Source organism: Pan troglodytes, chromosome 8 (assembly GCF_028858775.2).
Source record: "Pan troglodytes isolate AG18354 chromosome 8, NHGRI_mPanTro3-v2.0_pri, whole genome shotgun sequence".
Lineage (NCBI taxonomy): Eukaryota > Metazoa > Chordata > Mammalia > Primates > Hominidae > Pan > Pan troglodytes.
The window spans coordinates 112,987,894-113,012,969 of record NC_072406.2 but is presented as its reverse complement, the minus strand read 5'-3'; the positions used below and the strand labels follow the sequence as shown (position 1 = coordinate 113,012,969).

The window sequence follows — 25,076 nt, the reverse complement described above, 5'->3', positions numbered from 1 at the left end:
AACACACACACACACACAATTATAACAGTTTCACAAACCCTTATCTGAACCTTCTGGGGCCAAATGTGTTTTAGAATTCTGAATTTATCAGATTTTAGGAAGGGGATAACTTGGATGTATTATGGAAAGTCCCCAGTGGGGTCTGGTGCTGCAACCTGTAATCAAATCCACTGACATTTCTGTAGCAAAACATGAATATTCACACTTAATGGGATAAAGACCACAAACAGCCTTACATTAGTTTTAGTCAGATCTGGCTGCCCAGTAAGATGTGGTGCCAAACTTACTGAAAACGTTTTGGTTTTCATAGCTTTCTGGCTTTCAGAGTTAAGATAAGGGATTGTGGGCCTGTACCACAGTATTAGTAACATGAATATTGTTAAAACTTAATACAATTTAACTTAAAATAAAAGACAGTACCAAGTTCGTAGGGAATTTAAACATGTTTTATTGTCAGAGGATGTCATTAGATGAAACTCCCCATCTCGTTACATAGCTCCCACAAAATCTTTACAAAAAAATTAGCCTCTTGGAGAGGCGTGAAGTTACTGAAAGAGAAAACACGTCACATTCCAAATCTGCAAGTTCTTTTAAGTATGAACTAGCGTGCATGCTGGACTGCAAAGTAATTCGTGGAAGGGATTCCCTCATCACAGGTTACATAATTTCACCCACAACATAGAAAAGGTTTATATTACTAAACCACTAGGATCAGTAGAACTGACAACGTACAGAAAACGATCTAAATATGCATTAAGCAGTTAGGGTCCCGGGTCAAACTCTTGCAAAGGAAAAAAATCACTTTCTTTCTACCTAAGGCGGGTTCTCCGTAGCTGTCCAGGCTGGTGGTCACTAGACCAAGAGCAGCTGCCCAACTACAGAGAAGCAAACTCCAACTCCCAGAAGCCCCTGCGCGGAGGCGGGGCGGGGGTTTGCCAGGCCCCGAAATGCCAACGCCTGAGCTCGCGGAGGATGGCGGGAACTGGAAGAGCGGCGGTCTGCAGCCCTCCCCTCATACCCTTGCCCCCGCGACCCGGCCCCTTCTCAAGCCCTCTGCACGGTACCTGTCCCCAGGACTCTCTGTTCTCTTTCCCGCTGCAGCATGGGCGGTACTACCGGGTCTCAGATGGCAGCGCGGGGGCGACGACCCCGGGGCTGGGGATGAGGGGAAACCTGGCCTAGCGGGCATGCAGCGCCTTGTCATGTCGGCGCCGCTGGCGACGGCGGCATGAGCCGTGGCTGGAGAAGTTGGGTGCGTGGTTGCCGTCTTGCTGCTGGGACTCCGGGAGGCTGTCGGAGCAGAGGTGGGCGGCACCCCCTTCTCTCTTCATGGCGGTTCTCTCTTCCGAAGTGACTCCGGCGTGAGCGGGAAGGAACCTGGGGACCAGTAAGGGGCGGGTCTTACTTCATGAATCACGTCTTGATTGGCTGGCACGGTGGTCATTTCGGTGGTGGCGCAATAGGAAGCCGCAGCCTCTCTGGAGAAGGCGGGGCTTGGGGACGGGGGAGGAAGAATCCTCCCCCTCCCACCCCGTCACATGCACTGAGGGCGCGCGCTTCTGTTCCGGGCCGCCTCGGCCTTGGCCGGCGCGCGGGGGCGGAAAGGCGCGGGCAGCAGCTGGCGGACAGCTGACGACACCCGCCTGGTTGAAGGCGAGGGGTGAGGGTTTGCTGAAGCAAACCGGAGCCCGGCAGCTGCCTTCGTTGAGGATGGCCAACACTTGGGCGTCCTGTGTCACACAATTGTGCCTCAGAAATCCGCAGCTGTTCATTACATCGTCTCTTTAACAGCTTAGGCCAAAGTGCCATAATACTGTCACAATTTGCTGAGGGATCTGCACAGCGCGATCCGAAGACTTGTCCATTCTACGACGGTTCTTGTTGAGTGTCAGCGGTAGATTATTTTTTTGTCTTTAAGAAGAAGAAAAAACCCCCAAAAAACTCCGTTGGAATAAAGACAGTTGTTAATCCACAAAAGCATTTTGTTTCTCATGAGTTACCATGAAGTCTCTGCAGCCGACTTCCTTGGAGATTTTTTAAAGGAACACAAGGTCAGCTTTCAGTTTTCCATGTTAAGCGTGGGCAGCATAGATGAGTAAAAGCTGCCTGCAATCTCCAACCCTCCTTTGTAAAGGGCTTGTGCTCTGGAGGCTGTTAGCCATGGTTTTCCTTATAAACCGAGAGACTGGTCAGTATCTCTGAACCTCAGCCTCCACATCTGTAAAATGGGCATTTTACTCACTTTTCTGGGTAATTGTAAACCATAAAAGGATAAAACAGTGTACACTGCACAGTTCAGATTCTCTCATGTAACAGGTACAGAGCAAATTATAGTTCCCTTTCTTCCCCAGGTAGATTCCTACAGCGAATTTTACTTCTTTACAAAATCTTCCAGAGACAGGTCAAATACTGTTGCAATAACTGTTAACAACCAAAATATCAATTTCAAGATGTCCAAGCTTTAATTGACAGAGTTATTTAATCAGTTGGATGGAAAAAAATCTTAAATGATATAAAATAATTTGGACGGGTCTTTCAAGTTTATTGTATAGAAATTGAACTATTGGCCTGATACAGTTGCCCACATCTATAATCCCAGCAGTTTGGGAGGCCAAGGCAGGTGGATAGCTTGAGCCCTGGAGTTGGAGACTAGCCTGGGCAACATAGCAAGACCCTGTCTCAAAAATAAATTAATTAATTAAAATTTAGAAAAAACGAAATTGAACTGTTCTGGTCACTAAGCATGCCTGACCGACTCCAAGTTCACCTCCTTTTCCCTTCCCCTTTAGTCCCCGGGAGGAAGAATTAATAAGGAATAAAGTGGACAAAAAGCTGGCAAAGTAGAGGGTCGAAGGTAAACAGTGAATATACAGGTTTCACATTCACCCCAAAAGCACATATGTACAGCTGTATACTAGCTAATGGTGGCGGAAGAAGGGAAGTGCCAAAATAGAGGGTACTTTTCTGCTCCTAAGAGCGGAGAATTTACTATACGTAACATTGTTTTTTACATAAAAAAACATGATACTCAAAATGTGTCGAATGACTTACACATTTGCATTTTACATGTATTATTTCCTATCTCTTCGTGCTTTCTGTTGGATGTTTTTACACTAGGAAGTTTCTGTACTATAACAGAGCACCTCTACAAAACATTTAATCCGATTCATTTCCTTGCATGCCTAATCGATAAAGAGTAATGCATAAAAACACGTTCTGCATGATCATTTAGTTGCTTTTCTTGGATTATAGTACTTGAATCATCCAGCCTCCAAAGTATCACTTTAAAGCCTGTACTCAAACTACCAAACAATAGTTTTCTCATTTTCTTAATCTGAGTAACAGATTATGGAGTTAAGTGAGGCAAGAAATCCCTCGATCAATAAATGGAGATGGAGTCATAATGAAAACACAATTTTAAAAATATCTTCTTAACGGGAAGTAGTTATCTAAATCCTCAATAAGCATCAAGACTCTTCTTTGTTTAAGCTGTGTACGAAAGTGGTACAGATTTGGGTTGCAGGGTGAAATATGTTCAACATGTTAATAAGAACCCCAGGGGAACTTCTAGCGCCTAGGGCTCTTCTCCACCTCCCACCCCCAAATAGTATTGGACAGTCTATTTTGTGTTTATATCCTTTCTCCTAGTTTAAATGTGTACGTATATACCATGCATGCGTGTGCACGCATACATGTTTATTGTAAGGGTTTTTTACACTTCAATTTGTAGTGGGCTAAAAGGAGATGACCAGGAAACTACACTAGGTAAAAGATTTAAGGAATTCAGATGCGTGCTTAGGAGGAGCTAATAGGGGAGAGAAAACTAGGATGGCAGGGGGGATACTGGGGGGAAAGGACATTGAACAATGTAACCAAACCCAATTAGAGACTTAAGACAAAACTTAGCTGGGATTTGGAAAAAAAGAGAAATTAAGGCTGGATGACCATAAAAGGCTAGTTTGGGAAGATTTCTGGGCATGGGGATGGGATGAGGATGCAAAGATTGAAGAAATGGAGTGGCTTCTTTGCACAAAGCTTCTGTGGGGGTGCAGCTCAGCTCAGTTTAGCACCCTGCCTTGTTAAAGACAACAGGAGGAGGGGGCTCTGGCCTTGATGAGAAGGAATGGGACAGCAGCAGAAACAATGTTACATGAACAACAGATCAAGTTTGCTGGGAAAATCAAGCCCAACGTGGGAGTTCCTGAGAGGAGTGACAGTATAACTCATGCCAGAGATCTTAAGCAGTCACACAGAGAGAAAACAGCTTGGGCAGATTGGTTCACACAGTACCTTAGCAGGCAGGGACTGAGAACAAAAGGTCAGTAAGTGACAGAGAATGTTACCAAAAAGCAAAGAACTCTAAAAGTAATTTCTGATTGTACCCAGTAATAAATTTTCGCTCTGAAATTGCCACACATTTAATTAACTCCAAGGCTCTTGTTGGAAGGTGTTCTAGGGCAGGCCAAGAGACAAAGACTGATTTTCTGTAGAACTGCTGGCGGGAGGTGAAGGTGAGGGTAGAGGGTGGCCTGGGAAGGGGGATAAGGAACAGACTCAGAAAAACAGGAAATAATTAACTTGAAAGCCTGACAGAGAAAGACAGACCACGTGATGATCTCAAGAAGGGATGGCAAGCTCACAGCATCTCAAGATCCACACAAATCACTGTGCAAAAGGATGCCAAACTCAAAACTGCCCAAGTGCTTGGAAAAAGGACCTCCCAGGTTTAAGCGGCTGCTGGGGAAAAGCCAAATGTAAACTAATATCATGTCATGTAACCTAACGTTCTGGGAGTAATTAGTAGAGCTGCGCAAAAGCAGATCTAATGTGAAGGAACGTCCATTTCTTGTTCTATCATGATAGAATGGTGCCAGATAGTTTCCCACACTTCAGATACATGAGACATGTATTTGTGATTTTCAACATGTCTGAATATTTCCTATACTATTTATTAATGTTTTTCCTTAAATTGCTTTTTAAATTTAAGTACATTTATTTTAGGAGAAAACTTTAAATCATTCCCGTAAGTGGAAAATTAGTATCAATTTCCTAAAATGGAAGATAACTAAAAACTAATACTAGTAAAAATATATAACTAGTTTAAAAATATAAATATATCCAAGTTTCTTCTAGAGTTATCTTGTTTACCAGTGGTGGTGGTAGGCATTGATAGGCGCAGATATTACTCGTACATCTGAAATATAAGAAACTCTTTGGGAAATATTGGTTTTAGGGATTCTATCCCATATTTAGGTGTTTTTCACACCTGGTTAGCAACTCCTTAGAGGATTTTGAAATTGATGTAATGGGTTACAGACCATGTTTTTAAAAAAGAAAAAGACAATGGAATAGAGAATGTCTGTTCACTGCACACAACATATGGGCATGTGTTGTTTTGCAACGTTTTTACTTCTTCAATTGTATATATGTTTTATATGGTAGTGATGTAAAAGGTATTCCTGTGGCCCCTGCTTTGGGCCATGGTCGAAATATTTAAAAGTCATTGCTGTAATCTGTGTTCATATTTCATACTTGTGTGTATTGGTGGCACTGAACAGCCAAGGCTGGAGTGCAGTGGTGCAATCATGGCTCATTATAGTCTCAACCTCCCGGGCTCTGGTGATTCTCCCACCTTAGCCTCTCGAGTAGCTGGGACTACAGGCACATGCCGCCATGTCTGGCTAATTTTAAAAATTTTGTAGAGACGGGGTCTTGCTGTATTGCCCAGGCTGATCTTGAATTCCTGGGCTCAAGCCATCCTCCATCCTCGCCTTCCCAAAGTGCTGGGATTACTGGCATGAGCTGCTGCACCCGGCCAAGAGTTGTTTAAAGACACGGAGCAACATTTAAAAACCAAAAGATTTCACACAAAATTCTAGATTTCTGGCTTCAAGTGGTACAAAGAGTGGTCTCGCACTTATGCTTACAGGGGCTAGGTAGGTAACTGAAGTGAGTGAATCAAGTCGATTTTCCTAACTTTTATAAAGCCTTGGGATTAAAGAAATATTTCTTAACAACAGCAATGACAATGGCCAACGCTTACTGAACCTTATTATGGGCCAGAGACTGTTCTAAGCACTTCATGAGTACTGACTCATTTAATCTTCACCACATTCCTACAAATTAGAAAATGATGATCATTGTCTAGTGTCTGCATGGGCATGATAATAAGAGGCACCTACTACTGAGCCTCAGTGAGGAGAGGGGCGGTACTGTAGAACTAGAGAACACATTCCCCACTAAATGGGGGCAGCCTCTCCAGGCTATAGCTTCCATATGGGAATGCAAGCCCAGGGTTGCCTCCTCTCCTCTCAGTGTCAACCCCTGGGGAGTAGTGGGTGAGACATGACAGACCTGCAGTCAAAGCATGCAGCCTCAAGTGTCTTGACATATACCCTAACATTTGTTTATTTCTATAGCACTATGAGATCATGTTCTCTTAAAGCAAATGTCTCTTGGGGCCAAAGAGGAGAAAATAGTGAATGCTTTTGGTTCCCAGTGCAGTATTACAGAGAGCAGGTAAGAATGTCACTCAGGGCTTCATACGTAAAGAAATTGCTGTACTTTACCTATGAATAATACCTATGGGAATTTAAAAGGACCAATGGCTGATATCTATCAAAAATATCAAATGAACATGTCCTTTGACCCAGCAATTCCCCTTCTAATATATTTTAGATATGTACTTCTATGTTCACAAAGATGGATGTGTAAAAGTACTGATTGCAGCATTATCAGTAGCAAAAGACTGAAAGGGAACTAAATAGTCCAGCAACAGGGGACTGGTTGAATAAATGCTCATGCACACAGTAGAATATTAGGCTGCAGTTAGGAAGTCTGAGTTAGAAAGTCTAAGTTAGATACACAGGACGTTTTGTGGTTAAATGTGCAAGGCCTGGGGCTCTACTTCCTGGGTTCAAATTCCAGCCCTGCCACTCAGTAGATCTATGACCTTGAGCAAGTTACCCAACCTCTCTGTGCTACTGTGCTCATATGTAATAGAGAATGATGATACAGGTAGTATCTGCCTCATAAGTTTTTGTGAATTTTAAGTGAGTTAATACACAGCTAATTGATCACAACCAGTTACAGATTTCTTTGTTCCTTCTCCACTCCCACTACTTCACTTGAGTAACCTTAAATTTTTTTTTTTTTTTTTGAGACGGAGTCTTGCCCCGTCGCCCATGCTGGAGTGTAGTGGTGCCATCTCAGCTCACTGCAGCCTCCGTCTCCCAGGTTCAAGCAATTCTCCTGCCTCAGCCTCCCAAGTAGCTGGGATTACAGGCACGTGCCAGCACACCCGGCTAATTTTTTAATTTTTAGTAGAGATGGGGTTTCGCTGTGTTGGCCTGGCAGGTCTCAAACTCCTGACCTCAAGTGACCCACCTGCCTCAGCCTCTGAAAGTGCTGGGATTACAGGAGTGAGCCACTGCGCCTGGCCTAAAAAAATTTTTTTTTAAAATGAGTTAGTATACAAGTAGAACAGTGCCTAGCATGTAATAAATATAAGGTTAAGCAATAGTTACTTGTAATATAAGCTGGTGTGGAATAATCTCTAAGATACATTAAGTGAAAAAATTAAGTTGCAGGCCGGGCGTGGTGGCTCACACCTATAATCCAGCACTTTGGGAGGCTGAGGTAGGTGGATCACTTGAGGCCAGGAGTTTGTGACCAGCCTGGCCAACATGGTAAAACCCTGTCTCTATTAAAAATACAAAAATTAGCCAGGCGTGGTGACACGCCCCTGTAATCCCAGCTGCTCCAGAGGCTGAGGCATGAGAATCACTTGAACCCAGGAGGCAGAGGTTGCAGTGAGCCAAGATCGTGCCACTGCACTCCAGCCTGGGTGAGAGTGAGATTCCATCTCAAAACAAAACAAAAAAATTAAGTTGCAGAACAGTGTATGTTACTATTATACATAAGTTATTTTTCATATAAATAAAAGCAGTTATTTGCATGTATGTGCCAAGACTATCTCTGGAAGGATGCTGTGCTTCCTAAGTGATTTTCCTTTCTTTTTCTTTCTTTCTTTTTTTTTTTGAGACAGGGTCACACTTTGTTGCCCAGGCTGGTGTGCAGTGGTGTGGTCACTGCAGCCTCCCAGGCTCCCACCTTAGCCTCCTCAGTAGCTGGGACTACAGGCATGTGCCACTATGCCCAGCAAATTTTTGGTATTTTTTGTAGAGACAAGGTTTCACCATGTTGCCCAGGCTGGTCTCAAACTCGCGGGCTCAAGCCATTGGGCCACCTCGGCCTCCCGAAGTGCTGGGATTACAGGCATGAGGCACCATGCCTGACGCTAAGTGATTTTCTTTTGTTTTTTTTTCTTGAGATAGGGTCTCCCTCTGTTGCCCAGGCTGGAGTGCAGTGGCACGATCTCGGCTCACTGCAACCTCCGCCTCTTGAGTTCAAGCAATTCTCATCTCTTAGTCTCCTGAGTAGCTGGGACTATGGGTGCGTGCCACCACAGCTGGCTTATTTTTGTATTTTTTGTAGCGACAGAGTTTTGCCATGTTGGCCAGGTTGGTCTCGAACTCCAGACCTCAAGTGATTTGCCTGCCATGGCCTCCCAAAGTGCTAGGATTACAGGTGTGAGCCTCCACGCCCGGCCCTTAAGTGATTTTCTAACTGCAGCCTAGTATTCTACTGTGAATGAGCATTTATTTAACTAGTTCCTGATTGCTGGACTAGTTCCCTTTCAGTCTTTTGTTACTGATAGTGCTGCAGTGAATACCTTTATACATCCATCTTTGTGAACATGGAAGTATGTATCTAAGATACATTAAAAGGGAAATTGTCAGGTCAAAGGACATGTGCATTTTATATTTTTGATAGATATAGACCATTGGCTCTTTTAAATGTCCAGCTTGCTCATAGGTAAAGAAGCTCATGACAGTGGTTGCCTCTAGAGAGAGAGGTTTTCCCTTATTTGTCAAATTTACATTTTATCAACTGCATATATAATTTTTCCAAGGAAATATGTGAATATATATCCATACTTTTTAATGTCTATGTGTCTCATTTAAAAAAAAAAAAAAGGACCAGTGGTTTTAGATGAAAAGTTATGCAAAGTGCTACGTTAAATACTTTCAGAGAAGGCCTTGCCAGATGGCCTCTGGTATCTCTGCTAGCCTCTGCTCACGTCTCTGTCTCCCTTTCTCAGGACCTCACCACTGAGAAATCCCCACTCTTACTTTCTCCTTGTGGGCAGTGTGGGAGCCAGCCTGATAGGGGATTTGGTAGCAGAAACATCTGTTGCTGGGTTCTCAAACTCAATGTGTTTGAAACATAACTCTATCTTCCCTCCCCAAACCCCGAATTTGATGCTGTCCCCTCCATTATTCTCATCTCAGTGAATGATTTTATCCTCTCCCCTGACCTGTCACCCAAGCCAGAAATGTGGGAGTCCTACTAATTCCTCCCTCTGTCAGCTTCAGACCCTACCTGTTATCATCACCAAGTCTCATTGATTTTCACACTAAATAGCACTTGTTTCCTTTCTTCTCTGCTACACACACACACTCCTATATGATTCTTTTTAGAAATGTAAAAGGTATAGACAAACACCAATAATAGTATTACAAACCCATATGCACCACTCTGAACTCACAACTGTTAACATTTTATCCAGTTTCTTCTTTGCTGGTCTTTTTTGTTTTTATAGTAAAACATTACAGGTCCTTTTTCCACTATCACCCCCAGGTTAATTCTCCTCTCCACCACTATTGTGATTTTAAAGTCCACTAAACATTTTAATATACATATATATTTAATCATACAGAATATATAGGATTATTTTGTATATGTTTGAAAAATATGCATACATGTACATTTTATTTATGTATGCCAGTTAATATGTCACATTTTATTTGTCTGTTACAAACAATGCTGTCATGGACATCTCTGTACATGTTTCTTTGTGTCCATGTGCAAGAATTTCTATGGGTTATATAATCAGAAGGGAAATTACTGGGTCATAGGGTATTTGCATTATCAAGTTTATTGTATACTGCAAAATTGCTTTCCATAAATGGCTGAATTAATGTACAATCCCACTAGCAATGTATGAGAGCACTGTTTTCCTTATGTTCGCTCCAATATTTGAAATCATCATCCTTTTTTGTTTTTGCTAACCTGAAGGGTGAAAGTGGTTTCTCATTGTTTTATTTTGCATTCCCTTAATTATTAGCTTGAATATCTCTTTCAACATCTTTGGGGAGCCCATTTAGATTCTTCTTTTGTTAATTGCCTATTTGTAAATTTCACTCATTTTCTACTATATTGTTTATATTTTTCTTTTTTTTGAGACAGAGTCTTGCTCCGTCACCCAGGCTGGAGTGCAGTGGCACGATTTTGGCTCACTGCAACCTTCGCCTCCTGGGTTCAAATGATTCTCTTGCCTCGGCCTCCTGAGTAGCTGGGACTACAGGTGCGTGCCACCACACCCAGCTAATTTTTTTGTATTTTTAGTAGAGACGGGGTTTCACCGTGTTAGCCAGGATGGTCTTGATCTCCTGACCTCGTGATCGTCCCGCCTCGGCCTCCCAAAGTGCTAGGATTACAGGCGTGAGCCACCATGCCTGGCCTTGTTTATATTTTTCTTACTGGTTTGTACAGTTTTTAAAAAATACATATTTTGAGTACTCTTTTCTATCTCATCTGCTGCACCCCTGTACAGGTCCTGGTCGGTCCTTGCAGAGTCTTTTGAAACAGCTTCCAAATTGGTCTCCTGTCCTTCAGTTTTTCCCTTCTTCAATCCATCTTACACATTGCAGCATGAACTATCTTTCTAATAAGCAAATCTGAGCATGCTACTCCCAAACTCATTACCAACAAGCAAATAAAACAAAAACATCATCATCAATAACAACAAAATCAAACAAAACCCCCTAACACATTTTAACGTTTGCCATGCTACATAATCTATGATCCGGTCCCTCTGTACCTTTGCTGTGAAATCATACTGATCCTCCCCGTGCATCTTACGTTGAGCCATTCAGGACAATGCTACTGGCCATTCTTTGAACACCTCAGCCTCATTCATACTTCCGGGCTTTTGTGCAAGCCCCTTGTAGTGTTACTTGTCCTCCTAGTAAAAATCTCCTTGACATCCCTGAAGGGGCCTGGTTGCTCCTGGCTGAACTCTCATATTCACTGTGACTCTAATATTTATGACCTTGAATTAAAATAATTTATTGTATATATGTCTTCTCTCTAGATTGAAAGCTTCAACTAGACAGGGCTCTGTCTGTTCATCTCAAGAGGCTGTACAGGCTGGGTGCGTAATCCATGTAGTTACATGCCTGTAATCTCAGCACTTTGGGAGGCTGAGGCAGGAGGGTCACTTGAGCTCAAGAGTTTGAGACCAGCCTGGGCAACATAATGAGACTTTGTCTCTACAAAAAATAACAAAAGCCAGGCATGGTGGTGCGTGCCCGTAGTCCTAGCTACTCGGGTAGCTAAGGTGGGAGGATTGCTTAAGCCCTGCAGGTCAAGGCTATAGTGAGTGATTGCGCTACCGCACTCCAGCCTGGGTGACAGTGAGACGCTGTCTCAAAAAAAAAAAAAAAAAAAAAAAAAGGCAATATAGCAGAGTGGTTAGGAGTGGTGGACTCTGAAGCCAGACTGCCTAGGTTTGAATCTTAGTTTTTGCTACAGTTCAGAAAGGTACTTAGCCTCTCTGTGCTTCAGATTCTTCATTTGCAAAATGGAGATAGTAATAGTACCCATCTCAATGGCTTGTATTAAGTCAGTTTGCATATATAAAGTGCTTATATTGGAAGACCAAGGTGGGAGGATCGCTTGAAGACAGGAATTTGAGACCAGCGTGGGCAACAAAACGAGACTCCCATCTTTACAAAATAATTTTAAAATTAGCCAGGTGAGGTGGTGTGCGCCTATAGTCCCAGCTGAGGTAGGGGAATCGCTTGAGCCCAGGAGTTGGAGGCTGCAGTGAGCTATGATCGCACTGCTGCACTCCAGCCTGGATGACAGAGCAATACTCTGTCTCTTAAAGTGCTTATAATAATGTCTGATATCTAGTAGCTCAACAAAGGTTAATTCCGATTATCCCTATTTATTAAACCCATTATTAAGAACTATTTTATTTATTCATAGTAGGCACTTGGCATGCTTGCATGAAGGCCTTGTTGACTTGCCCTGGATGTCTTAATGCCTTTTTTAGAATTAGGACTGAGGATGTTGAAACACCTGTCCACTGAAATTGGGGTGGTACATTCTCCATGGAGGCTAGCTCTTACAACCGAGTTAGTTCCCCCAGCCTGTCTGCTTGCCTAGCCCCAACTTCCTCTGATTTTTTGACACAAGGCCCCTTCCTGAAAAGGTGATTCCTAGGGCAAGAGGATGCAGTTGGTGCAGGGACAGAGCTAGCCTATGTGGCACTTGAACATTCCCAACTGAAGTTCCAGGAGTAATCCCAGTTGTCACTTATTCCTGGTTTGGGCCTTAGTCAATAGTGCCCTCCTTCTTCTTTCTTTCCCCAGCCCCTCTGTCCCAGGCACTTACTTCCCAGCCAGAAACAACTGGAGACATTAGAGAAATGCATTGCATTAGATGAACCTGAGAACATTCTTTGCATTTTAAGGAACTAGGTGAGCCACTCTGTGGGACTTCCACCCCAGTCCTCTCCAGGTCACTCACCAAATCTGTCTTTTTCCTCTTCTGTTTGCTCTTGAAGCAGGCTTTAGTCTGAGGTCCCAACATGTGATAAACCCAAACCATCCGTTCCAAGATTTTCCCAGAATCTCTAGTTTCCCATGTTGGAGTCTCATGTGCTCTTTATCATAGTGTTCTCTTTCTGAACTCTTCCTAGCACAAAATTCTCACTTTGTGTTCTTATGACCAGAGCAGAAACAAACCTTTCCTGAGTAGTCAGGAGCAGGAAAATGTCCTTTGTTTTTGTTTTGTAGAGCGTGCCTAGAAATGTCGCGTCTGAGTTTCTAGAGGCCCTTAGAGTGCTGCTGGCTTAGATCACAAACGAAAAATTCAGATGTGGACAGGTGTGGAAAGTCAAGGGATCAGCCTAGGGGATTCTGGGTGTCTCCAACTCGGCAGAACAAATGGCAAAACAACAGATGTCCACAGATGTACCGACCCATGAGGCACTCATATTCAAAACTTGCTTTGGGATTACATTTACTCATGAAATCTTCCCCTTCTTTCTGCAGTACCCACCACCCAATCTCTACAGGGCTTGGGAAATTATGCATTCTGCAGACCTTATGTTATAGGTACCAGGAGGTTATGCATGACTTACTCAGGACTGGCTTTAGGACTCAAAAGTTCTGACATTTTCAGACTGTTCGTTAGTCATAGAATGTTGCAGCCTACCTATAGATGTTGCATAATGATTAAAATGTATATGTTGGTTTAAGTAAATGCACAGGGGCAGCCACGACTGACGAGATTGAGACCTGTTGAATTGGGAACCCAGTCTAGGACCCTCACAGTCATAGAGTGCTCTCTTAAAATAGAAGACATTTGGCTGGGTGAGGTGGCTGTCTCCTGTAATCCCAGCACTTTGGGAGGCTGAGGCGGGCAGATCACCTGAGGTCAGGAGTTCAAGACCAGCCTGGCCAACATGGTGAAACCCTGTCTCTACTAAAAATACAAAAATTAGCTGGGAGTGGTGGCGGGCGCCTGTAATCCCAGCTACTCTGGAGGCTGAGGCAGGAGAATCGCTTGAACCTGGGAGGTGGAGGTTGCAGTGAGCCGAGATCGAGCCACCGTACTCTAGCCTGGGTGACAAGACTCCGTCTCAAAAAAAAAAAAAAGAAGACATTTTCAGGCTGGGGAAGAAGGTATATTATGGAAAAAAAAAAAGAATCAATATGATTTTTCCTAATGTTGGAATCAGAAATGTGGTTGGTGAACATTACAAAGTGGGCATTTCATTTACTATTTTGTAAGGCAGACAGAAACCAGAGCCAAGAACTAACAAAAGTAAAAATTTTGTAAGCTTTTTCCCACCCCACACTTGTTATTGCTATTCCTCGTTTGCTTCTAGGAGTGATGGCAGAAAACACTTACAACTAATAGAGTCTGTGTGCTGGTCATCAGATGCATTAACACAGCAGGGAGTTTAGGAAGCTACATGCTGTTTCTAAGCCAGGCTTAGGGGAAAGGACCCCAGAGGATGGGTGGCAACCTCCAAAGGAGAGGAAGCAGTTTCAGTACCTAGGTCTGCAGCAAAGAAGGAAGAAGAGAGCTTTGGGTGAGGTACACTTGGGAGGTAGCAGTTGGTCTTGAGAAAGGGCCAAGCAGCAGCAAAATTCATGTGTGAACAAAGGTTTCGAAGCAGCATTGTCTGCAATAGCCAAACTGGGAACGAGTCAGGTGTCCACCAAAAAGGAATTATTAAATAAATTACAGAACAGCTTTACCATGGAATAGCAGACAACCATTAAAAAGACTGGAGAGGGCTGGGCACGGTGGTTTATGCCTGTAATCCCAGCACTCTGGAAGGCCAAGGTGGGTGGACCACTTGAGGTCAGGAGTTCGAGACCAGCCTGGCCTACAGGGCAAAAATCCCGTCTCTACTAAAAATACAAAAATTAGCCAGGCATGGTGGCGGGCACCTATAAACCTAGCTACTCGGGAGGCCAAGGCAGGAGAATCGCTTGAACCCTGGGGGCAGAGGATGCAGTGAGCTGAGATCTTGCCACTTCTCTACTCTAGCCTGGTCAAAAGAGCGATACTCCATCTCAAAAAAAAAAAAAAAAAAAAAGCCTGGAGAGGATCTAAAGGTGCTGACATGAAAAGATAACTGAGATATTTTAGTGAATTATGAAAGTGAAAAAAGCAAAGTCTACAATAACATGCATATTGTGAAATTCCATTTGTATGTGGGTTTTCTTTTTAAGGATAGCCATGCAATGTTTTCTTACATATTCTTGTATATACATAGAAAATGTCTGGAAAGAAATAACATAAGACTGTTAGTGCCTCACCCCACTCAGCTCTCTAAGATTGAGAAATACTGAGGGAGGCACCAAGGAATTACTACTTTCTTTTTTTTTTTTTGAGATGGAGTTTCACTTGTATTGCCCAGGCTGGAGTGCAATGGCGCGATCTCGGCTCACTGCAACCTCCACCTCCCAGGTTCAAGCGACTCTCCCGCCTCAGCCTCCTGAGTAGCTGGGATCACAGGCATGTGCCACCAGGGCCGGCTAATTTTTGTATTTTTAATAGAGACAGGGTTTCACCATGTTGGCCAGGCTGGTCTCGAACTCCTGACCTCAGGTGATCCACCCACCTCGGCCTCCTAAAGTGCTGGGATTACAGGCGTGAGCCTCTGTGCCTGGCAGGAATTACTACTTTCAACTTTATAATCTTTTATTCTGTTTGAAAGTTTTAAAAACCATTTATAATTAAAAATTTTTCTTTTCTGCAAAAGGCTTTGAGCGTTTCAGCCAAGTGAATTTCAGGATTCACAATATATGAAAGCATATCTCTCAATGCTAATTTCAAATAAGAATATGGGCTTTAGTCTTCTGCTTTTTTCTTTTACTCAGGATGGTGGACAAAATTGCAGTATTAATATACGCTCTTTTCATGCACATGCAGAATATTTAGAAAGAATGACTGTTCTAAGCCATGGAAGGATTCAATGAGATGTCAATAAATGGATAGCACACAAATAATACTCTCTGTCTACAGTGCAATACAATTAGAAATCAGAGACAAAAGTACTATATTTAAGTAATAGTTAAATAACCAATTTACGACACAGTCCAATTCTACATTCTCTCTCTAACAGAGTTAAGACAAAGGAAAAACTTGTACTAATGAAACTTTGATGATTTTTACCTTCACTCCTAAATATTATTATTTTTTCTCACCAATGGATTCACATCACACTCTCCTAATTATGAAGAGAACATTCATTGCTCCTGAGTTGAACTACATGTAAATAAATGAATGAGTTCATTTATATCTCACCTCCTCCCACAAAGATTTGAAGGCAGTTCAGTTGCTTGTGAACTCAATTCTGAATCTGGAGAAACCTTCCTTGCCAGTCAGTGGTTGTAACACTAATTTATTAAAGCCATGAAAAATTCTTCCAAGATCCTAACCCTTGGCTACAGGCACCAGCATTTGAAAGACTCTGTTTTTCTCTGGAGAGGAGCTCACACACCTGCCAGGCACAGTCATGCTTAGATACAGACATAGACAGATCCCCAAATATATCTTATGTGAAAGAAAAAAAAAGTTGCAAGACAATGTGTAATATGTACTGTATGAATTGTTAGATTATCTAATTTGCAAATCAGGTATATGCTTGGGGCACCAAGAAAGCAAAAGACAAAAAAAAAAAAAAAAACCACCCACAAAAACCTAAAAAACCCCACAACTTTTTGAAAGAATACATTTAAAAAATACTGAAATAAATATTAAAGAAAAAATTAAAACTTTGACTTTTTGCTTATTTTTTTTTTGTTTAGTATTTTAATTTTGAATTATACATGTGTAGGGCCAGGGGACAGAGTAACCATTTTTAGGCTTAGGGTTGCTTAAGTTCGAAGTCTGGCTATGATTTTATAAAAATATTTTATATAAATTTCAAAATTTATATTATATTTTATTTATATTATATTTACATTTTTAATTTTATTATAAAAATAAATTTTGTAAACTTTACATATATATTTATATCTATTAAATATTCATATATGCAGGGAAAGCAATCTGGATAAATACACCTCAACTTAAAAGTGGTTATATCTCTGAAAGACAGGATTTTAACATCTACCTTATATGTTTCTGTAACTTTTGACATTTTCACAATGAGTATGAGTTATTTTTGTAATCAGGAAAACAATGAAGGTTAAAAACAACATAAAATATAAAGTGCAGGCAGTGGACAGTTAGGCCTTGTCCAGGAATGTCACTCGTCAGTTGTATGGTTGGGTGTGGTCTCACCTCAGTGTAGGCTACTGAGATATTGCTGCCCAGTCTGAAGCTTCACCCTTGATTCACTGCAGTTTCCTTTGATTCCTCTGTCCTGCTGCTGCCACCTCTGACCTGTGTTCCCCTTGTCAGATGGGGCTTGCTTGACATTCATCTGACTATTAAGATTCCAACCCCTATTTTTCTCTTTTCCAGCTGACCCCCTGGAATTGACATTACCTCAGACCCTCTAATAAATCGTCAGCTCTTTTTCCTATGTAAACAGACCCTCTGGGCTGTCTTCTTGTGTGATTCAGAGCTTTATGTAAATATTCTGGCAAGCTGGGTCAATATAAAATGTGGACGTGGGGCCGGGCATGGTGGCTCGTGCCTGTAATCCCAGCACTTTGGGAGGCAGAAATGGGAAGATTACTTGAGACCAGGAGTTCGAGATCAGCCTGGGCAACATATCAAGACTTCCTTCTCTACCAAAAAAAAAAAAAAAAAAATTAGCTGGGCATGACGGCATGCCCCTATAGCCCTAGTTACTTGGAAGGCTGAGGTAGGAGGATTGCTTGAACTCAGGAGTTTGAGGCTGCAGTAAGCTATGATTGTACCACTACACTCCAGCCTGGGTGACAGAGATTCTGTTTCTAAAATAAATAAATAAATACATACATAAGTAAATGAAATGTAGATACAATCATTTAAAGATATTGAGCACAGTGAGTTTTCATAAGCTGTGTTTAAATGGGAGGTAGCAATGGTACCAGCATAAAAGCCAGCTTTGGCCAGGTGCGGTGGCTCACTCCTGTAATCCCAGCACTTGGGAAGGCTGAGGCGGGCAGATCACTTAAGGACAGGAGTTCGAGACTAGCCTGGCCAACATGGTGAAACCCTGTCTCTACTAAAAAATACAAAAATTAGTCATACGTGGTGGTGGCCACCTGTAATCCCAGCTACTCGGGAGGCTGAGGGAGGAGAATCACTTGAACCCGGGAGGTGGAGATTGTAGTGAGCTGAGATCATGCCACTGCACTCCAGTGCACTCCAGCCTGGGCAACAGAGTGAGATTCTGTCTTAAAAAAAAAAAAAAAAAGCTAGCCTTTCCTGGGCAGAGGATGCTCACTGGAACACAGAGCCGGACAAAAAGTGGCCAGTTGGCAGCAAGGAGACTACAATGTTTGGAGAAGAGGGGTATCAGGTGGTGATGGGGGACTTTGATGGGCTGAGGGGACTTCTCTGAGTGGAGAATTCATCAGGGCCTGGTGCTTCCTGAAGACAAAGGCTGCTGGGGCCAACTGGGATTCACTAGGCTTTAGCTAATCCTTGGTTTGGAGACACACAGATTACCTGTCTGGCCTATTTGTTAGTGTGTTATACAGAGATGAAAACCCAATAAAAGAGAGGCCTGGGAGAACAGAACTCCTGTGAGGTGAGAGGCCCCCTCCCTAATGTAAAGCTGATGGCCACTCCGAGCGGGTCTTGCTTGATGGATAGTTGGCTACCCAAGGAGAGAGAGAGGGAGGGAGGGAGAGAGGGAGAGAGAAAGGAGAGAGAGTTGAAAGGGAGGGTAGCACCCAGTGAGGGCTTCCAGTAACCATTTCAGAAAGGAGTCGATGGCACAGATGGGAGAACTGCAAAAAAAATTTAAAAAGAAAGAAAAAAAGACAAACCAAAAATAAATAAAAGGAGTCAAGAGGCAGGCGGGGGAACCAAACCTTGTTACACCTGTAAGAGTCTTGATTATGTGTGGCTTCCTCAATCGTGTTGTTTATATTTTCCACGTCTGTTTCCATGGTGATTAGCAGTAAATCAGTAGCAGCAAAGCAATAAAAGCTTTAAAATAAAATGTATTTGTCTTTGGGGAGCAGCAAGAAAGGAGGAGCTGGGGAGGCTGGCAAAGGTACCTCCCCAAGGAGAGGAAAGCAGGCTGGTTCCAGGACCCACTGCAAGAAGGTGAAGGAGATCTAGACTTGGCAGCAAGCTTGGGTGGAGGAGGATCCTTGGGGCTTATTTAAAAAACAACTACAACAACGAAAACCCCAGCCCTTCTATTATTTTGCTTGTCCTTCCATTGTGGCATTTATTTCACACCTACTTGGAGATAATAAATTACCCTGTGGTCTGGGTGCGGTGGCTCACGCCTGTAATCCCAGCATTTTGGGAAGCTGAGGCGGATGGATCACTTGAGTCCAGGAGTTTGAGACCAGCCTGACCAACATGGAGAAACCCCGTCTCTACTAAAGCTACAAAAACTAGCCGGGCATAGTGGCACACGCCAGTAGTCCCAGCTACTTTGGAGGCTGAAGTGAGAGGATTGCTCAATCAAGAACAGGAGGCAGAGGTTGCAGTGAGCTGAGACTGAGCCACTGCACTCCAGGCTGGGTGACAGAGTGAGATTCTGTCTCAAATAAATAAATATGTAAATAATCCTGTGATCATTTGCTTTTATATTTTCAGCTAGATGTAAGAATGAAACCATGTCTCACGTGTTCCTATATTCCCAAGCAGCTGATACAGAACAGGGCATGTTTCAAGGGCTCAATATATTTTTCTTTCTTTTTTTGGTTAAAAAGAATCTTACTTCTATATACATATGTATAATGCATAAATGTGCCCTTTTTACTTCCTCTTTTTGCTTGGCTTCCTCCTCCCCATCTTCTCAAAGTCATACAATCATATGCAAATAGAATGCACACATACATATATAGATTTTTTGTATATATATATTTCAAAAAAATATGATTATATCGTATTATACACTTTTCTGCCACTTGCTTTTTTTTTTCCTCAACAATACCTTGGAAATCTACCAAGCAAACTTCTGCAATACAATCTCATTCTTTTTTTTTTGAGATGGAGTCTCACTCTGTCACCCAGGCTGGAGTGGAGGGACAAGATCTTGGCTCACTGTGGCCTTGACCTCCCAGGTTCAGGTGATCCTCCTACCTCAGCCTCCTGAGTAGCTGGGACTACAAGCACAAGCCACCATGCCTGGCTAATTCTTTGTATTTTTTTTATAGAGATGGGGTTTTGTCATGTTGCCCAGGCTGGTCTTGAACTCCTGTCATCAAGCAATCAGCCTGCGTCAGCCTCCCAAGGTGCTTGGATTACAGGTGTGAGCCACCATGTCTGGCCCGTCATTCTTTTTAATAGCCAGAGGTGTGGCTGTGCTATATATAACTTATTCAAGGTGTGGCTCAGCTGGAGCTCTTGGCTTTCTGGAGCTGATTGTTCACATTTCTTTCCAACCTGGCACTCAGTGACATCAGACTGGTAGCTTGAAATCAGGCATGACGGGAACATTCACATCATAGAAATCTGCAAACACTGCAAACCAGGGCTTTTTCCTGGTTTTAACTAGCATACCACTCGGTGCCTATTACTGGGTTTTAATTTGTTTCTGTCTTTTTTCCTCAGGGATGGGGAGAAGAATGGCCAGTACAAACAATCCTAGTGTGTGTGTGTGTGTGTGTGTGTGTGTGTGTGTATGTACATATGTATGTATAATCTCTTGGCATTTGCTCTTCTATGGGATATAAGAGTGTGATTTATGGGTCAAAGGGAATATATATTTTCAATTTCTAAAGATGTTTCCAGATCATAGAGGGTTGTGGAAATTTGCATTTCTACCAGCAGTATAAAAACTGTTTTCCTTCTATCCCTGTCAGCAATGGAAATTACCCTCATTTTAATTTTTGCTAGTCTAAAAGGTATAAAATAATATCTCATATTTTAATTTGCATCTCTCTGAATACTAATAATTTTGAGCTTCTTTCCCTATGTGTGTTGACCATTTAAATATGCTCTTTTGTGAGGTGTCTGTTGATGCCCTTTGCCTATTTTTCTATTATTTGTATCCCTTTTGTCCATTTATAAAATCTTTTTATTTTTAAAAAATCATCTGTCCTATACATTACAAATATTTTCTCCCAAATCTGTTGTTTGTCTACTGACTTTGTTTTATCTTTTGCCATACAAAAGTGTTTTTTAATTGTTATAAGGTAAAATAAAATATGTCTATATTTTCTTTTATAGCTTCTGGATTTCCAGTCTTGGTTTACAAAGCACCTCTCTTCTTGCCTCCATATTGAACATGTAGCCTCCTAAATTTTCAAGTTGTTATTGTCTTATTTTTTACATTTGTTTTTAACCTACATGGAGTTTATATTTGTATGTGGTATAAAATAGGAGTCCCATTTTATTTTCTTCCAGATGGAAGTTGTCTTGGTGCCATTTATTAAATAATCCATTCTTTCATGGAATTGAAACACGAAGTATGTCATATAGTAAATTTTCATGTATATACTTGGTCTATTTCTGGGTTCTCTATTTTATTCCAGTGATCCATTTATCTATTCCCATGCCAATACCAAATTGATTTAATTACAGTGGTTTTATAGTACATTCTGATGTCTAGGAAGACAAGTCTCACCCTTTATGTTTCTTTTTTACATATTTATTTGCCATTCTAAAGCATTTATCCTTCTATATAATTTTAGGATGATTTTATTTAATTTTTCCTCCAAATCAAAACTTTTTTGTTATCTAATTAGAATTGCATCAAATGTGTCCATTAATTTTGGAAAAGTTGACATTTTCATCAATATTCTTTTATCCATTCCAAATATATTTACTGAGTACCTACTTTGCAACAAGCTCTGGAGATACAGCAGTGAAGAAGACAGACATGGTCCCTACTGTCTTTGAGTCCAGGTTATTTTGTTTATAAATAAGTGGTCCAGTAATTCCACTCTTGGGTGTATACTCAACAGCAATGAGTGCTAATAACAACAAAACCAGGTGCAGTGGTGCACATCTGTAGTCCCAGCTACTCAGAGGTAGAGGCAGGAGGATCACTTGAGGCCAGGAGTTTGAGGCTGCAGTGCATCATGATCATGTGGGAGAATAGCCACTGCACTCCAGCCTGGGCAACACAGTGAGACCCCCATCTCTAAAAGAAAAAAAATGAGTGCTAACATCCACCATGAAACAGACACAAGAGTATTCATAGCAGTTTTATGCATAATAGACAAAAACTGGAAGTAACACAAATGTTCCAACAGTAGAATGCATAAATTGTGGTATATTTCTACAACGGATTACCACACAACAGTGAGAAAGAATGAACTATTGATTCCCACAACACCATAGATGAATCTCACAGATATATTGAGCATGAGAAGGTAGACACAAAAGAGTATATACTAAGTGATTCCATTTCTTTTTTTTTTTTTTTTTTTTGAGATGGAGTCTCACTTTGCTGCCCAGGCTGGAGTACAGTGGTATGATCTCGGCTCACTGCAAGCTCTGCCTCCCGGGTTCACACCATTCTCCTGCCTCAGTCTCTTGAGTAGCTGGGACTACAGGTGCCTGTCACCATGCCGGGCTAATTTTTTTTTTTTTTTGTATTTTTAGTAGAGATGGGGTTTCACCGTGTTAGTCAGGATGGTCTCGATCTCCTGACCTCGTGATCCGCCCACCTCGGCCTCCCAAAGTGCTGGGATTACAGGCGTGAGCCACCGCACCCAGCCAAGTGATTCCATTTCTATGAAACTTAAAAAACAGGCAAAACTTATTTAGAGAGAGGGTAGAATGTGGCTACTTTTGGGAGGTGGATGCATATTGACTGTGAGGAGACACAAGGGAATCTTCTGGAATGGGGGTCATGCTTCACATTCGATCTGGCTGGTGGTTACATGAATACACATACAGTATACCTTCATCAAGCCAGACACTGTGAACCATCCATTTTACTGTCTGCAAGTTGTACTTCAATTAAAACCAAAAAGGATAAAGGTAAACTTTTCCACACAGAATTCCCCCCTCCACATCAGGGTGCCTAGGATAAGCAGCCATCTGTGGACCTCTGTCTTATGCCTTCTCCATCTCTGAAACACTGAGTTTTCTAGTGCTTTCTAGGCTGGGCTATTGCAATCTGGAATCTACAGCAGCTGCTGCTCATATCATCATTTTCCAGCCCTCCTTTAAAAAACGCATTAAAAAAAATCTTGATGGACTACAATATTGTGGAAAAGCAACAGACCTGGACCAGCCAGCTCAGACTCCCTCTCCCCGACTGGTCAATGAGAAATCCTGGGTTTATGTGCCTTACCCCCAAAAGAGTTATAAAGTTTAGTAAGTGCCTGGAAAGCAGGCAAGACTCTGCGATGCAATCTGGATCACCCATTACCAATTTGCTTTGCTCACCCACCGTAGTGGCTGGGCCTTATGCTTCCTAGGGGAAAATGAGCAGTTTGAATGCCTGCCCCCTCCTTCTCTCCTCTCCCATCTTATCCACTCTCCTCCCTTTGTTCTCCATTAATGTGTTCTCTAATGTGGGGGTGCCCATATTTGTGGCTATTTGGGGAGAAAACTTTGAGCCAAACTTGGGGCTTCACACATAACCCCAAGTTGTAAGCATGCGATGTAGCCTGCAGAGGTTACAAAAGGCAGATTACCGTGTGGTGCTGCGGTTGCAGTTATTTCATGCCATTTTGTATTTCCGCTCTCTAGGGTAGTGACTCATTGCTTTCCAGTTCAATGTGAGGACATGTCCCACAGTGTTGACTGCCTGATGCTCCTGGAGGACATTCCTAACCCACCACTCACCAAGTTATTAGAAATCTAACTCCGAAATCACTAATCCCCAAATAGCCTCTATTCTCTCAACTGCTGGCTTCCTTGCTTTGATTTTATGCACAGTAGTTCTAAACTCAAGGCCAAAAATTCTACCCCATGCTGAGCCACTTTCAAAGGAGAACCAATATGCTAGGACTAGAGGGGGATTTGAATAGCAGCTAATTGTCAGTTTGTCTAGTGAATAAAGCTTCCTCTCTCCCCTGAGCAAGCTGGTTATTTGTTAAAGTTTGCTGGGGTTTTGGAGCACCTCACTGTTAGGGGCAGTTCAAACTCAGCAGTTTTAATTATTAATCAGGTCAAAGGCTGATGACAATTTTTCCTCTCTTCAGGGGAGGGTCTTGAGAGTTCACAGGAGGGGATGTCCAAGCCCTGTCCTGTGACTGGTGGAAAGGAAGGAGAGAGGGAAACAATTCAAGTCAGACCAGTCCCGAGTTCCTAATGGTTCCTTTGCCCTAGACAGACCGTATTGGAAAGTCGCTTAATCTGCCTCTGGGTTCATTTTAAGCGAATATAGGTCTTCATCCTTTCCAGGGGGTTGTAGCTTTCTGAGTTGATAAAAATTCCAGACTTGATAGAACATGTTAAAATGTTGTACCCTTGCAAATTGGAGTGCAGAAAAGGTGGTATGCTCTTCAAATGTGTCTACTCTGAGGTATCACCTTCCGCGGGGTGAGAATGGGGAGGGGTGCCTTCTGCTTGAGCACACGTAGAAAAGGCGTGAGGCTTTTTCCAGTTTGAGTTTGTAACATTTTCAAATACAGCCCTTCCTCCCACACTTCTTTCCTGATCCCTGTGGGTCTCCTTTCTCCTTTTGGCCTGAGACCCCAACTTGACAAGATCCAGAAAGGTCTCTTTTACATCTGCCTATTTGTTAGCCATTCTAAACTATTCCAGCAGCCTCTGCCTCCCACCCTCGTTGCTAGGCAGATTCCCTGGTTGCTAGGCCACCGCTGCTCCTTCCCTGCCTCAAAAAGAGGTACGAATTTCCGGTGACCCACTCAACCATCCACCCACCCACTCACACACTGACAAAACAAATAGGTCCTAAACACCTACTAGATGTGAAACTCTGAGCCCAGCGTAGAACAGTTCCAAATGGAAAGAGAGATGGCAAATCCAGGGGTATCTGATATAGAGGTGACCAGTTGTGGGGGTGATGAGCATGCTGTCTCCTGGGAGTTTTCTCAGGGAACAGCCATAGACTGGGATAATTTTCTCTGACCCTCAGCCTTTTGGGTGCAGAAAACTCATTTTCTGCCCAACCAGAAACAGATCCTTGTCCTAGTGGCAAAAGCATATTGATCAGGCTTGAGAGACTAATGCCTAAAACCAGAAACTGAATTTATTAATTTATGATGTGAATGAAGTCTGTCACATGGATCCAAGATAATCTACTTTTCTAGAAATGATGGTGTCACCGAAGGATATTGGAGAGCTGGTATAGAGCACCAGTTTGCATAGGAAAGGGAGTATATCTGTATATCTATATTAATTTTAACATTCTTACTATATGTCAGGCAAAA

General features: G+C 42.4%; 1 protein-coding gene across 8 annotated transcripts in view; it reads right to left on the bottom strand.

The window, feature by feature from the left end:
* The window catches only part of SLF2 (SMC5-SMC6 complex localization factor 2), a 54,757-nt gene extending 52,790 nt beyond the window's left edge, over positions 1-1,967 (bottom strand). For 6 of the 8 annotated variants that reach the window (XM_024346543.3, XM_024346546.3, XM_054659866.2 and 3 more), the window contains exon 1: positions 1,065-1,967. In XM_024346543.3, coding sequence (XP_024202311.3) covers positions 1,065-1,204 — 140 coding nt within the window. In that variant the 5' untranslated portion in view covers positions 1,205-1,967. Of the gene's footprint in view, positions 1-813; positions 872-1,064 lie in introns of those variants that run through there. The other 2 variants (XM_054659867.2, XM_024346547.3) reach the window with 2 other exon arrangements.
* Positions 1,968-25,076: the final 23,109 nt, after the last annotated feature.